The sequence below is a fragment of the Cornus florida genome, unplaced genomic scaffold (assembly GCF_030987335.1).
Source record: "Cornus florida cultivar Cherokee Brave unplaced genomic scaffold, ASM3098733v1 CherokeeBrave_3.0.0_Hap2_Chr02, whole genome shotgun sequence".
NCBI classification, from domain to species: domain Eukaryota; kingdom Viridiplantae; phylum Streptophyta; class Magnoliopsida; order Cornales; family Cornaceae; genus Cornus; species Cornus florida.
In genome coordinates this window covers 14555032-14571857 of record NW_026775572.1, presented here as the reverse complement: position 1 = coordinate 14571857, position 16826 = coordinate 14555032, and the positions used below count along the sequence as shown (strand labels likewise).

The 16826-nt window shown below is 33.3% G+C and overlaps 1 protein-coding gene across 1 annotated transcript; it reads left to right on the top strand.

Annotated features, from left to right (window-relative positions):
* The first annotated feature begins 9280 nt into the window (after positions 1-9280).
* Positions 9281-16400, top strand: LOC132293792 (glycerol-3-phosphate acyltransferase 9). The gene is made up of 12 exons (XM_059791419.1): positions 9281-9475; positions 9580-9637; positions 10618-10736; positions 11695-11794; positions 12783-12878; positions 12990-13086; positions 13479-13566; positions 13672-13768; positions 14160-14245; positions 14972-15091; positions 15226-15324; positions 16219-16400. Exons 1-12 carry the CDS (start codon positions 9369-9371, stop codon positions 16265-16267), a joined length of 1116 nt encoding a protein of 371 aa, XP_059647402.1. The 5' UTR covers positions 9281-9368; the 3' UTR covers positions 16268-16400.
* The last annotated feature ends 426 nt before the right edge of the window (positions 16401-16826 follow it).

The following is a 16826-nucleotide window of genomic DNA, read 5'->3' as shown; positions in this document are numbered from 1 at the left end:
CTCACGTGCAAAAAACACCTCTAAAGTTTTAATTTGGTGCAAATAGGCCCCTCTGACAAATTTAAACCCTAAATTGACTAAATTATCCTCATTGAACCATTTTATAAAATATATAAAATAAATAATTTTGTAAAATGACTGAAAACGACACTATTGGAATACGTCGGCAATGAACAAGTAAATATAAAAATAGAAAATAAAACTATAAAAGTAAAGAAAAAATAAAAATAAAAAATAAAAAATGAAAATAAAGTGCAAACTAAAGGCCCTGTTTGGCTAGTGCTTTTGTTTCGTATTTTATACTTTTGCTAGTGTACTGTAGCGAAGCAAAAGTACGAAACATGTTTAGTAATATTTGCTATGCTTTTAAATAGTACCGAAGCACTTCCAAAATTAAGGCCAAAATCGGAAGCATCAAAATGATGCTTTTGTTTGCTTCCGCATTGTAACAAAGTACTGTTAATAAATTTTTTATTTTATTTTTCTAAAATAACATTTTTAACTAACCATTCAAATTTTCAAACTTGCAACACTTTTTACCAAACATACTTTCATGTTTTTGCTTATAAAAATCTTGTAACAAATTTACGTTACTAAACAATACCTTTAAATAGTGTTGAACACATTCTAAAAGTAAAAACATTGCTTCTACTTCGGATCAAAACAAAAGCACAAAGTAACTGTGGTTGCCAAACAAATCTAAAAAAAACAAATCTACTCCAAACTCCGAAAACCAGTGCACGCTGATATTGGGATTTTTTTCCTTTTTTTTTTTTGAAAAAAAAATAAAGAAAATAATTTACTAGAAAATAGTAAATTGAAATCTCAACAAATTTAAATCCTTGTTCTATAAATTCTCAAAGTTTCAAAAAAAAAAAAATTAAAAATAAAAAAGGTTTAAAAATATACATTGAGAAAAAAGTATAAAAAAAGGTAATGTACGTGCACATAACACTCCTATACTATGAAATTAGTAACATATATACCCCCTTAGGCATTTTCGAGGCATTTTCGGAAGGGTAAAAGGACAAAACGAGTATTACAATACTAATTTATGTCAGGAGGGATATTTTTGTACAATATGAAAAAATTAGGGGTGTTTTTTGAATACTTTTTTAAATATGAAATAAAAGTATTACCTGAAATATACTTTAAAAATATTTTCTACAGGAATCATGTATTTACTTCACCAAATAAACCCTATGTTATAATCACCCTAGTATAATGATATTGTAATTGATTCATGTGTTCACTGCACCAGAAAAAACCTTTACCAAAAAAATAAAAACACATTACATCTACTTTTACAGTAGAGGATTAAATAAATAAAAAAATTTGAATGTATGAATTTCTTATGCAGAAGATGAAGAAAAAAAGAAAAAAGAAAAATACATACAAACTAGAGGCTTTTATGATGACACATTTCTCTGAGATGTACTAGACTACGCCCACCAACTGGTCTAAATTGTCCCACCTAATGAAGTGTCCAAATTGAAAAAAAAAAAAATTGAAGTGTCCAAAGAACACAATCGAAGAAAAATTGATCCACTAACCTTTACTTTCCTTGTCTTTTTGGACCATGGATTTTAATGATCTACCATTTTTTTCAATATTGAGGTACCATATAAAAAGGAATTTAAACTTATATCCTTCTCTGTCTCTCGCATTCTTTTTTATTTTTTTTCTTTTAATTTAAATTGGTTGAAACTTGAAAGCTTGGTCCCTATCAAGTTTGAAGACATTGGCCCATTATGTTGATTATTTCAAGAAGAAATAAACGTATATATACATATACGTGTATATATATATATATAATGTATAATGTATGTGGTTGTCCAAATAAAGAGGTAATTAAAGAAAAAGAGACCATGTAAAACTACAATGAAAAAGCAATTTTTTTTTTTTTTTTTTTTTTTTTTTTGGCTTCTTTTAAGCAAAAGGGCACCCAAAATTTATGGGCTTGATGTTGGAACAATTTTCAATATTGTCCTTTGTATTTGCATACACTCATGAATCGTTCTCGAGATTTCTGGCTCTGACATTGGACAAAGAAAAGACAATAAATTATACGAATTAACATGATATGAAATCCATGCCTCACATTCTCACTATCATTTCGGAGGGAAACACAAGTGATAAACTTTAAGGAATATGAAGCAGAATGAAAATGACACCCCTTTCTCTGTGTGTTTTGAGTGCGTGTGTGTGTGTGAGAGAGAGAGAGAGAGAGAGAGAGAGAGAGAGAGAGCTAAGATTGATGAATTATTTGGGTCATATTTGGTGAAGTGAAATTACCATATATTTAATCAGCAATTGACGCGTGAAGTGAAATTACCATATATTTAATCAGCAATTGACGCGTTTGGGTTAGAACCTCACGAACTGCATCATTGCTCCAAGCTCAATGATCTACCATATGACTTACCATATTATCTACATCAATAAACAGATGTACCCCATTGGATTTAGATCATTTTTATTTATTTATTTATTTTTTCATTGGATTTAGACCATTTTTATTTATTTATTTATTTTTTAAAATCTTGACAATATTCAACTTTTAACATGTTCATGGATATCTTACGATAAATCATTTCTTTAATTTATCATAATCTAACAAGATATTATGTTAAAATATCTTTTGAGTGATGAATTTTCAAATTTGAGACTTTTAAGGTAAAACAATTGATCAACTTTTAGAATGGGAAGCAGAATGAAAATGACCCCCTCTTTGTCCCCGCGCGCGTGTGAGAGAGAGAGAGTTAAGATTGATGAATTATTAGGGATCGTATTTGGTGGAGTGAAATTACCATATGGTATATTATCTACATAAATAAATAGGCCTCATTGTATTTAGACACATCTTTTATTTTTATTTTATTTGTTTGGGAGATCTGGACAATATTCAACTTTTAATATGTTCATGTATTCGCTATCTTGTAATAAATCATTGCTTTAGTTTATCAGAATCTAATAAGCTATTATGTTAAAATATTTTTTGAGCCATGAATTTTTAAATTCGAGACTTATGTATTATTTTATACGAATTGAATTCATACTTTTATTATTGAACCAAACGACCCATATGATCACATACACATGTATTGTGACTGTGCCTTTACACTGAACAAAGATATAAGCCTTTTGAACAATAAAAATATACCAAACAATTTGCGAATAGTAATTTTTAAAATTATTTATTTAATAAGTTTCGTCTGTGGTGAAAAAAACTTCCTAACATTAGCATTTTAAATTGATTCTAGGCAGATTGGAGTTGTTATCAAACCAAAAAAAGAAAAAAAAAAATTAAAAAAAAAGGTTGATTTGCTCATTATTTCTTTTCTTTTTTAGCTTTAGTTTTATTTTTCCTTCTTTCTTCGAGTCTATAATGTGATTGGTGGGTTAGCTGGGTTTGAGTCGTTCGATGTTTAAATTTCTTATTAGAAATGATTGTGCCAAGTGATGTGTCTCTAAATTGGCTTTTTACAAAAATTGGTCCCATGACACGTCAGATATCACTAATGAATGTCCTTTTGATATATATATATATATGTGTGCCGTGTATGGTCCAACTCCATCTGCCATATTTTCTTCTACTTTACAGAATTTCTGGATTTGGATTTGGTTTGAAGCAATTAGTAAGATAAAAATGATTTCGAATAGATTAGTGGGCTGTCCAATCCAATTTTATTTATTTATTTTATTATTATTTTAAATAAATGTTTGGTGTTTTTGATTGATGAAATCATGAGAAGTGACATCTGACACCTCACACCAGTTGAAAAAAAGTTCTCATTATTTCCTCATATTTCCAACTTGAAATCATTCTGCTCAGTCTCTTCTCGTTGTAGCTAATTTTCTTTTTTTTCTTTTTTTTTTTTTTTGGCTTTTTTGTCAATTTTGTCTTCACTCTTGGAGATAAAGTAAATAGTACTTATGTGGTACCACTATAAATAATTAGTACATGTAACTATACGAAAGAATCACTGAGTCAGTAAGGCAATCAACCATAGGGCCCACCTAGTAATAGCTCACTTCAAAATTTTCACCAATTTAGGGCAGTAAAAGCTTTAAATACCTAGAGCCACCAACCTAATTTGCCACTTTTTTGTGAATCTCTTCTTCCATGGTTAGTCGAAATCACCGTGTGATTGTTATTATTATGACCTATGAAAATATAACGGTTACATAATTCAACAAAGGTCCAATGATATGATATGATATTATATTATGCATAATTGTGTATATTGATGCAGTTCACGTTCTCACGATTCATTGAATTTCGACAGAAATTATTTATTTATAATATTTTGAAAAAAACAGCTAGAATAATAATAATTTTTTTTACAAGGTAAACATATGCATCAGCTTTCATTAAAGGGTCACATTGTTTCTTTCACTTTTTACCTTTATTTTTTTTAATAAATAAATAAATAACTTCTGTCCATCACAGTCAATTACAATGCTTTCAGTCTCTTTAACCTTGGCTAATGCAACAAGCTTTCTTTTTGTCAATGTCAAGTCATTCTCTAACTTCATTTTCCACTTTGCAAGGGAAATGTGGAGCCAAGTAACGCATAGAGCAGCAATAAGATGGTCTTGCCTTGTTAAAGTTGCTCAGTTGTACCCGGTCGTGTGGGGGGTTCGGCCTCAGAGATTAGTTAGTTAGGACAAAGTTTCGGATACTTCGGGTTTTTTTTTAAAAAAAAAAAAAAATTTGTTGCTCGGTTTGATTGTGGCTTCTGAAGTTTTTAGAAAGAGCGAACTTTGCTGAATGTAAAAAACACACACACCAATTTGAGCTAAGGACTCATAATCCATGCGGAAGGTCTGAGCCCAAAGCTATAAGCCCAATACGCATTAATAACTACACAGTTTAATATCTTGCAGTTGTTCAACAAGAAACATTAGAATTGATAAATGGAAAAAAAATTATATATATCGTGATTACAAATATAGAAAATACTAACACATCTTATCTAAAAAAAATTCGAACTTCAACTAAAATCTTTATAACTAATAATGAAAAAAGAAGAAGAAATAATTAAGTACAAAAAATAATAACAAATTCTTTTAGATTTTGAAACAAATAAAATAAAATTTAAAAAGGTAGCACACCATTTTATCATTACATATACCATTGATGGGTAACGGAGATGGGTCAAATCAAATGTAGTACGTTTATTTTCGGACACAAAAACTTGTGAGGCAAAAATATTTTCTGCCAACTATATTTATGATATAAATATCCTTTTGCTTGCTTTTATTATAATGAGAGACATCGAGAAAGTCTAGCTTTTAAATTTTTATATCTATGTTGTCGTAACTTGATTTTACAAGTGACACTCCCACCTATTTATATATAGGACATTCACCTCATTAATTAGCAATATTAGGAGTCGTAAAAAAAAAAAAAAATAGATGCTAACTTACTCTTCACCTAAATATCTACCGCATCTACAAAACTCTACTCCTCTAATATCCTATTCAATCTACTCATTTCTATAAATCTTTCAATATTCTAGAGTCTACATTTTTTCATACAACACTCGTCACGTGTTTTAAAAGTGTCCAAGATGTATATTCAAATTACAAGACACTTACACCGATATTGAACATGTGTCCCACGAACGTGTTGGATATGGTACGTCGCGATACTCTGTGTTCAAAGGTATCAAGCAACCATTAATTTAGAAAAGCTTTACATAGAATTCATTTTTTTGTCAATCTAAACACATACTGCCCAATCAGGCCCTGCACAAAATGGTAACAAAAATTAATGCTCAGCAGCCCAAAAAATAACGTCATAGGACGAGAATACGGGTTTCAGTTTTCAAAACAAGAGAGATGAAACATGACACAATCATCTGCACATATATATATTGTCAGTTACCTCTGACAATAAGAATCATAACCTCTTTGGCAGTAGTATATATAGCATAGTTCTATTACAAACCAGATGAACATTTATATATCCATATATTGTATTATTCTGTATATGTAGCATTCATTTTTGGTCACGTAATTGTTCAGGAAGCTAGCTAGCTGTTGGCTTTCCACTCAGCACTATCTTTTGCATATCAATTAAGTATCCAATTTTCAAGGTATATTTGAAAAGAATTTACTCTTTTTGCCACTTTTTCCCTGTAAAGTAGTGCCATTGTTACAGAGGGAGAATAAACAGAAGATGAAGCAGCTGTAGTCATATATAGATCAACTATATTGGTAAAAAGGATTATAAGTAAAACACATCCAAATACTTCAACTTGGGTGATGAAATTCACCTGCATGCATGAAACCTCACTCGATCATAATCTAATTATGATGTGACTTAGGTGGCCTGAGTACCGAAGAAATCTCAGTGCAATACTTGATGTCCATCGGTCGAAACTCAGGATGCTTGTCGCAGTCACGGTTGTAAAATAACACTTTTTTGGATTTCCATGGCTTTTGCACATTGTATAAGAGCAACTTTTCTTCCCAATCTAAGGTGGAATTAATATGGCGCGCCTACATGCCATAATAAAAGAGACAATAAATGGCATGCAACTACGTACAGAAGGATGTTACATATGCAACATGGGAAACGTCTATAAAGCTCTGTGGCCATACTGAAACGTACCCTAAATTAATTTCTAAGGCTATTCCATGTGCAACAGATGACAAACATGTACAACAAAGGATACTTATAGTTTTACAGGCTCTTCTGGACACCCTGTAGGCTGTAGCACAGGCAATGACTACAGCTACCAACCAATATATATATATATATATATATATGTTACAATTATATCTCAGGCTTGCTTAGCCCTGCCATCTCACAAACACATTCAACACTTGAACTTAATTTAATGCACTGAAATACAAGTACGTATACATGTAGCCATGGACTCACGCACAGTCTTCAACAAAGTCAATAAGTTATTGTCTTATCGATTTATATATATAGACAAGAAATTAAATGCCACTCTGCGACATACACATGCACAAATGTCTTGCAACGGAGGTGTTAGTAAAACTTGCTAAATCAGTGTGAGCTTCAAAGCATGGTAGTTAACCCCAAATCACAGCTTTTGTAAAACCAGTTAGCAAATCTATAATCAAACTTTGTGAGCTGGACAGACTATATCGTCAAAGTTTAAATGTCAATTCTGTAAGCAACAAGCAGAATCACAAACTTCAAATTTTGGCACATAAGCTGACCTTGACAGTCAAAGCAAACTGGTATCCATGAAATGATGCAACACCAGAGGTCCAAAACAACACAAAAAAGTTGAAGTTATGTTTAAGACCTGCATGTGATCTAGCACTATGCTCTAGCTATATATATTTTTTCAATAACCGGATTGTCCGTGGCAAAATCCACTCGAGCTTTACAAAACGACTCCTCCACACGATTAGAGTAAAGCTCGGATATGCAAGTCCTGCGGTTAGCACTATGCTCTATTTCTAGTAGTGGAATCATAACAGCATATGCCATGTAAAACTCCAAATGTTTAATCCCATTTCAGTTCTTAATTAAGGGAAAATCTTATGCTACCAATTAAATACAACATGAGAAGTCATCCTGATAGTTACTTTAATTGTTTGTGCCGGGAGGTAGGTGGTTTATGCGCACCCATCATTTACGAACTGTGAAAACCGGCATTAATTGTGTTCTTAGAACTGCAAATGTAAGTGATCAAGTGATCGAGCTCTTATTTCTGTCAGTGGCTGATAAAGGCGGTGTCACTACTTTCAATATATATAAATATACTAAGCTGTGTGTTGTTCACCCACTAGCTACACTGTACATGAATTCTCTAAAGTTGGTTAACCACTTCATATATATGGTCCACTATTTTTAATTGCTAGGGTTACTCTGCAAGAAAGGTCATCATCTACCAGTATTGTGGACTCTCTGCCACATCAATCACTATAGGTAGTCAGAAGGTAGTTGTGCCTGCATTGAGTTATGGTTCGCTTCATTGTACTAGTTTCACAAGCACAATTCTTTTAGAAAAAGATAGAGAGTCATTTCTGTTTTATTGGAGAACAAATCCATCAATATTGATTCTACATAATTATAAGACGAATACACTTTACTCAACCTTAAGCACAAACCCATACCAATTAGTTTCAAATCTAAAATTCTAAATAAAGAATGAGACTATATTGATATACATATCCTTATAATTATGTGAGACAAGATAGGTTTGCTTGGTTTGTTGTTAGAAAATAGTGGTCAATAATTCTAAAAAACAAAATATTTATTTTTAGAGAATTATAAAAGACAATTTTATGAAATAAATAGTTTTTTGGTTTTTAGTTGCCAAAAATTGAAAAAGCTGAACCAAACATGCCATATTTTTTTGGACTGACCAGTAAAGTAAGAAGACCAAATTTTTATTACTTTATAAGGACTGACCATTCCTGACTTCAAAAAAATTCTATTCTTATTTTTATCCTAATCTCTTCTAAGAAATTGTTTATGCTCCAGAGTCGAGCCTTAATATTTCATAAGGCACCGAGACTAAATGATTTACCTACTTAAAAGTCAAGGGTTAAAGACATGGGGCTTGGGAGAGTAACTTTCATGTTGGATTTGAAAAGTAGAAACTTCTATTCCTTTTGAACATTTATGTATGTTCATTGGTGGGTATTTGTATTAGCTAGTTAAAGATGGCAATAGCCCGTTTGGGGCGGGAATGCTATCTCCATCCTCATCCCCGCCCCCAAATTACTTATTAAACGGGGTAGGAATGAGGTGGTAACAAATTTTGTAAAATATTTTCGTAATTATAATATGAATATAACAGAAGTAAATTAAAAAAAAAAAAACTATGATAATTTTTTTCTTCTTATGCGAATAAAAACAAGATTAAACTTCTCAATTGAAAATCAAAACTAAAATTATTGTTGAACATTAAAATACTATATACAGTTTTAAAATAAAAATAATATAAAAAAATATTTAATGATTGAAATAAAATAAATTAAAATTTGCTTAATATATACCTAATATTATTAAATATAAAATAAATTATAAAAACAAAATTTTAATTTATCACCATAAACAGAACGTGCCATCCCTAGTAGTAGTGTTGCCTCCCGAAACCCTAAATTGGTCTTTGGGAGTTTCTAATAGGGCAACCCGAACTCGTTTTTTACGGGCAATTTAGGGCGGGTGTCGACGGGTTTTGTTGGCAATGGCCGGGCTAGAGAATCAGCTGTAACGTGTATGGGCTCCATTTGAGAAAGAAGTGTGAGCATACGTGGCTAAGATTGCTTCGGATTGCGTGAGTGATGTCTTTTCACAAACCAAGACAAGGCCAACAAATAAATTCTTCAATTCTCTCCCTTTGTAGCAGCAGAGAAACAAGAGAGAGATGAGTAAGATGAAATCATCCAGCTCCGAATTGGACTTTGATCGACCCAACATCGAAGATTATCTCCCCTCTGGATCCATCCCAGAACCCCATGGCCAGCTTCGCCTGTAAATCCCTCTTTCTCTATCTATCTATATATACACACACACAACTGTATATCTGCTTATTTATAGTTTTTTTTTTTTTTTTTTTTGTATATTTATTGAATCAGGCGTGATCTGCTCGACATTTCGCCCACTTTAACGGAGGCGGCTGGTGCCATTGTTGATGTAAGCTTTTCCTGTTTCTCTACTTCATTCTCTCATTTTCCTTTCACTATTTTAAATATAATCACTGACCTAATTATATTCTCAGTTTTGGGAATCAAACAACTGAATTGTAGTCATATTGGTGCCTTTATATTTATTGGAGTTTCGACTTGTGGTTATGTTATACTAATACACAAAGATTATAAATAGATTTGATCATCTTCTTCACTTGTCCTGTAATGATAATGTTCTTAAAGTGGGTTAGAATAAGAATGTGAAATCAACATAAGAATGTGAAATGCCCTTCTTTTTGGCGATGACTGATGAGTGTATATGTAAATGCATTTTTGCCCCAACTTAACGAGGCTGTATTATGTAGTTAAAATATAGAGTGTGCTTTCTTTCTTACTCTCAACTCATGGTCCTTTTCCCCCCTTTGACTTCTCCTTGCTACTTTGGACTTCAATTACATTCCTCCTGGTCTGTGGTGGGACTTTATTTTAAATGGAACATTTCAACAGGAAACTCTTGTCCTTGTAGCTTTCTTCAATTTGAGGGGTTGAACATATTACCTTAATTGAATCCATTTTCAACTTATCAAGAATTTATTCGGTTATGTGCCTATCATGTTTTCTTATGCAATTTAGCTATCTAAACATTCTTTCTTTTATATTAAAAACTACATGTTCTCCAAACATTGCCATGGGATCTCTTCTCGGATAGGCCTATACAGTTCAATCCATATCTAGTTGAAGTGACATGGGATCAATGCTTACTATTGGTGTTATGCGGATATGGAAAGGGGCATGCACGTGATTTGGATATAAGACATGCCATGAGCCATGACATCAAAAATTAATTTTTAGGTCACGCGATATGGCTATAAGACACGCCTTCCAATCATTCTCTCTCATATTCAAAGAAATATTATCTATATCAATATGTGATGGTGAAATATTCTCAATTTTTTATCCCATTAAACTTCCTTGATGTATGAACAGGACTCTTTCACGCGTTGTTTCAAGTCAAATCCTCCAGAACCTTGGAATTGGAACATATATTTGTTTCCGCTATGGTGCTTGGGGGTGGTAATTAGATATGGGATTCTGTTCCCTGCAAGGTCAGTTTTTCTATTATTCAAAGACAGATTACGTGTGTAATTGTAATGTTTAGTAGTCTGTTCCTTGTATGTAGCTTACTTTCCCTGGAAGAGAGAGAGAACTAAAGGGGAAAAAAAAAAAAAAGGAAAAAAAAGAAAAGAAAGTGCAATTTATTGTTCTTTATCTTAGTTTTCAGTTTGGTTTGATGTTATGTTGGGTGCAAGGGTTATGCTTTTTTTATATGAATCTCATTTTTGCAAGTACAATTTGCATATTCACTGTTTGAACACTTGCCATACATGTAATTAGTTAATTAAATATAATTGGAAGTCTTAAAATATTTATTGTATATTAAAGCAAGTTCAGTATACAAATATTAGCTACTCAGTCTTGGTTTGATTTTCCCTTAGGGCTAGTTTGGTGTGGTGGAATGAATTGGAATGGAATAAGAATGGAGGTGGGAATGGAATGAGAATGGAATGGAATGGTCATTCCTTTTGTTTGAAGGTGGAATGATTTTGATGGAATGACCATTCTCCAAGAATAGTGGGGAATGATAATTCCAACTTTAAAATTGGCACCAAACACGAGAATGGAAAAAAAAACCATTCCATTCGACTTTTTTTTATTCCATTCCACCGCACCAAACTAGCCCTCAGTTTCTTCCCATAGCAGTGTTCAGTTGCTTCCCAAAATTGGATAACACTCTCCTTTGATGTAGTGGCTCTGCATAATTTTCTCAGAGTGAAGCTTGTGTAGTATTGTCTCAATATAATTCAACCCATATTATTGACTCAAGTTTAGTGGAATCAGTTGAAATCATCATAATGATTAAAAAACTAATTTGACATCGTTCTAGAAGATCATGGGTTCCCAGAGGTGTTATTTGTTAATTTAACATTTTAAGTGGTTAGTATATTAATGCTTCCCATTATTGTTGCTTTGCAGCTATTTGATGGATCTCATTTGAATCTGCAGGGTTCTTATATTGACAATAGGGTGGATAATATTCCTTTCGTCCTTTATTCCAGTACATTTTCTGTTGAAAGGGCATGATAAGTTGAGGAAAAAGTTAGAGGTATGATTGATTGCTTAATACTTTCAGCCCGCCTTGCCAGGGTTATCTCTCTCTCTCTCTTTCTTTCTTTCTTTTGCCCCCCTAATGTATACAGTTGTAAAGAGAGCAGTTTTCAATGATATGGTTTTGGATTTTTATGTACTGATGGTAAATTCTTGATGCTCTTTGGTGTCTTCCTTGGCTGGATTTAACAAAAATAAGAAATTGTTTTGTTCTCAGTTTGTCAACCAATTATCAACTTTTTTTTTAGAGGTTCACACTGTCAAAATATATCAAATGATATTCATGGGATTGTTTTAATGCACTCTCTTCCTTAATTGTAGTATGATACTGCAAAGTTTTTACCTCTTGGGAAGGTGTATAATCTCATCACCAGAACTCAGAAGGATGGAAAAAGAAAAAGAAAAAGAAAAAAGTACACCAAATACGTACAGTGCCTTACATGGAAACCCAAGGGATGAACCCCCAAAAGTAAACTTCAAGTAAAGAGAAACCCCTACTTTACCTATCAATGACCACTCTACAAAAGTCAAATTGGAAAGGGAAAACTCATGGATCTGGATTGCATGAAAACCCAACTTTAATTCTAACTCGTGTCACAGTCACAGTATGTTAGTCTTAACTCAGCATACGATCAATATATCAATGAATGTAATTTAGAATTGAAAATACTATACTTATTCAAAATTTAACTCAAATGCTATGGCAACAAGGATTATATCTGTCATCAACATAGTTTATATATCACTGACACGGTCTATAAATATTAAAATAAAAAAATTGCCGATCTATGTATTGATATAGTGATAATAATACTTTAATGGTGATGATTTTTCTATGATCATAATGAACTATCTGGAAAATTTTGAGTATACTTTTTAAAATTTAATGATGCCACATTGTACATGTACGCAGACATTCATAAGTTGGTAATATTATTGTTAGACCATCTGACAAGTATTTGCTCCATTGGTTATTTTCTCGTCAGAGGTGTCTAGTGGAGTTAATTTGCAGCTTCTTCGTTGCATCATGGACTGGGGTTGTCAAGTACCATGGACCACGGCCTAGCATGCGGCCTAAGCAAGTATGTAGACTATTCTTTTAGGTGTCAGCTGGTGGTTTTTTAAAAGGCTATTCCAAATCAGTTTTCATGTGTTTGAATGTGTACCTGTGGTTCCTTTTCATTTTTGAACAGGTTTTTGTGGCCAATCACACTTCGATGATCGATTTCATTATTTTAGAACAGATGACTGCATTTGCTGTCATTATGCAGAAGCATCCTGGATGGGTTGGTAAGTGTTTAGTCATTCGATACCTTAATAAATTTGTTGAATTTGTTTTTGAAGTATTTCTTATTGATTGCTTTCCCTGCATTTTGCATGTTTTTCTTGGAAAAGATACCTGAAGTCTGCCTCAAAGATATGGTTTTTTATTATTAAAAAAGAAAGAATTTTTTGTATTTGTAAATTCCAAATAGCATAAAATTCATTCCACATGACTTGAGTTGGGTGAAGTCACCATTTACTTTTCTACTTAAGAAGTATAGCATTGAGATTTTTATCAAAAAAAAAAAAAGAAAAAAAAGAAGAAGAGGAAAATGAGAACTGCCAGAAATAGGTTGTTTTTCGTGATAGCATAGGTTAAACTTTTGGTAATGATTCTATTGTGTTTGCCTGTTGCACAGGACTGTTGCAAAGCACTATATTGGAGAGTGTAGGATGCATCTGGTTTCATCGTTCTGAAGCCAAGGATCGTGAAATTGTTGCAAGAAAGTATGTTATGGGATGCCCAAATACTGTATGTCATGATGACATATTCCACAATGTTACTTATAAAAGGAATTCCATAAAGTTCTAATATGAGATTCTATTATTCAGGTTAAGGGATCATGTTCAAGGGGTTGACAATAACCCCCTTCTTATATTCCCTGAAGGAACTTGTGTAAATAACCACTACACTGTTATGTTCAAGAAGGTAACTGTTGTTGGTCTGCCATGTTGAATCTATTATGTGAATAGTTGAATCTTTTATCTTTTATTCATGTCAATAATTTCTAGTTGCTCGACCCTCCTCCCTTCCCCCTTTCCTTTCTTGTTCATCCCTAACAGCAAATGAATTTTCTGAGTGTTAAGGGAATTGTTGAATTCATACACTTTGGTATTCTGCATGCCTCAATTATCTAGTTTGCTTCTCTATCAGATGCAATGTATTTCTCAATAGAAGATAAATTGGTTAGGTAGAATTTGGAGTTAGTTGTTGTGAAATATTAAGTTGAACAGAGTATTTATTTATTTATTGTTTAAAACTATTTGTTTCTTAAATTCTTGGTGGTTGTTATATTTAACTCTTTCTCCCTTATGCTTAGGGTGCATTTGAACTCGGTTGCACTGTTTGCCCAGTTGCAATCAAGTACAACAAAATTTTCGTTGATGCCTTTTGGAACAGTAGAAAGTAAGTATCTTGTAGTGTGATTATTATTATCCATAAATTTACTTTGCATGCACTGTAATTGCTGGTTTAACCTGCTTTTTCTTCTTTTATTTTGATATTTCCAAGATGTGTGTTTATTCTCAAACACCTTCTGACACACTAAATTGTGCTGTTTAATGATCTAACTGCCTTCCCCAGGTGGTGGGACAATGACTGTTCATTGGCTTTCCAAAACTAAAACAGATGATACTATATTCGTAGCTTAGATCTGCTGGCAAAAGATTGATTCTGTTGTTCAAATGTTTATATATTACGTTGGTCAGGCACTTGTACCCCTAACCATTCTGGTAGCTGCAGATGTGTTATAGTAGCTACTACTTATTTGGGAGAAGGAAGCATACATGCTTGCCTTCAAAGCGGCAGTTATTAGTATAACTTGTAGGTTGAACCTAAACACGGCGACTTGCACAGCTTTTTGTCCAAAGTGAGACTCATTTTTTTGCTGAAGTTTTATGTGAAAGAGCAATCTCTTCATATGTATGTTTCTGTAAGAAAGCAGATACTAGTATACCACAAATAAGTATTCTTATTGTGGGGGGTAGGTCCTAGGATTAAGCTTTATCTTTTCCTTTTTTGTAGGTCCTAACATTAGGCTTCACATTATTCACCTGCATTAGATATTCAGACTTGTTGATATAATACTGATAAACTCCAAAAATAAGCCTGGATGACATACCATATTTGCAGGCAATCCTTCACAATGCATCTGCTGCAGCTAATGACATCATGGGCTGTTGTTTGTGATGTGTGGTACTTGGAGCCCCAGAATCTGAAGCCTGGGGAGACACCTATTGAATTTGCAGAGAGGTGAAAATATATTCCTGAGTTGCAATGAGTAAATTATGTTACTAGGCATGTATTCATCATTAGAGATGAAGCAATCTTTCTTTGAACTACCGAAATAGGGTTTGTTTCTAATTGATTTGATGCTCCTTGTGCAGGGTCAGGGACATTATTTCCGTTCGAGCTGGTCTTAAAAAGGTACCCTGGGACGGATATCTGAAATACTCTCGTCCTAGCCCCAAGCATAGGGAGCGGAAGTAAGTTGAACTTTTATTATCATCTACTTCACTTGTGACAAATAGCTGTGGTGATTTAATCTCTATCTCTCATATCACTTCTAGTCCGAGAGATGGTGTAAATTATTCAAGTCCTTCGTGCAAACTTTTTTGGCCCTTAACCTCTAATATAATTTTTGATTTATATTATGGGCAAATTGTCCGATGTTTCTTCTTGGTTACATCATCCCTTGCTCCAGAGGTAGCAATTGGCTGTCCTCATCTTCCTGTGGGGCTTACTCACTCATAAAGAGTTCACCATCCTAATCTTGATAAAAGGTGGGATTTAATCCAAGTCTCTTCTACAACTGAGAGACCTTTATCAGATTGCTAGTTAACAGGTCTACATCTTCAAATTATAACACACACACACACACACACATATATATTTTAGTCCAGTGCACGAGGCTCCTGCCATGGAGCCTTACCTCCGCATGGAGAGGTGGTTTCTGAATTCCGGTTTTGAACCGGTGACCTTCCCAAGTCACAATGAAGCAACATTACTGTTGTAGTAGCACCTGGTCCATGATAAACTTTGTCCATGTCTATCATCCGAGTTTAGCAAGTTCTTGTGTTGCACAAACAAGGATGCTGGAGTCATTTGCAAGCTAGTTCTTTTGATTTTCCTGCCAATTTACTATATTGTGATGTTTGATTTTTTATGGTGGCTAGTGCTGTTACTTGGACCTAAGACCTTGCTCAGTGGCATTTTTTTAGTTCATGAAAAGTTTAGATTTTAAAAGATGTCATTTCATATTGCACGGTCCTTAAAATATTAGCACTCAATGTCTGAAACGTCCTTGTATTAATAAAGATCAATGTCTCTTATCTCAGTTGTTTTTTATTTTTATTTTATTTTATTTTATTTATTTGCAGGCAACAAAGCTTCGCAGAGTCGGTGCTGCGCCGATTGGAGGAAAAATAATCAACGGATTTGTATTGATTTTTTTTTTGGTGGTTTAAATTTCATGTAGCCCTTGTAGCTGTCTAAATACACAGGTACTTTGTCTACCTCAATTCCCTGTTTATTTGAATAAAGATGATTTCGATTACTGGAAGGATATGAACTAGGATTGAAAACAACTTCCGGAAAGAACAATCATGTGGTAAACATGGTTTCTTTTTCTCAATACATCAAAACGTGACTAGTAGCTTGGCGTGACTAGTAGCTTGGCCTGAATCTGTTGGACGCGTGTTATTTATTTGAATGTTTGACATGGTTCATGATACGAAAATTGATGTGAAAAGTATCAAGGTGGTTTGATGGAACCTCCGCTGGGTGCTGGGTCAAGTACTCAAAGTCTCTCAATATAATGTGCTGTATGCCCTTGCACATGAACTTATTGCATTGCGATATCCATATATGTCTGAGTCATCTAGATACCACATTCTGTTTGACGGGACCATTGCATGGAACAGGAGGGATTCCAGTACCAGCATGTGTGATGGGAGCACATGGTGTGCTGTACAATCACCACCCTTGA

Bases quoted from the DNA above. Each gene is read 5' to 3' on its own strand.
- LOC132293792 (XM_059791419.1), top strand. From the start codon at position 9,369: ATGAGTAAGATGAAATCATCCAGCTCCGAATTGGACTTTGATCGACCC. The intron at 11,795-12,782 runs GTATGATTGATT...TTTTCTCGTCAG, and splicing joins AGTTGAGGAAAAAGTTAGAG to AGGTGTCTAGTGGAGTTAAT. The intron at 15,325-16,218 runs GTAAGTTGAACT...ATTTATTTGCAG, and splicing joins CCCAAGCATAGGGAGCGGAA to GCAACAAAGCTTCGCAGAGT.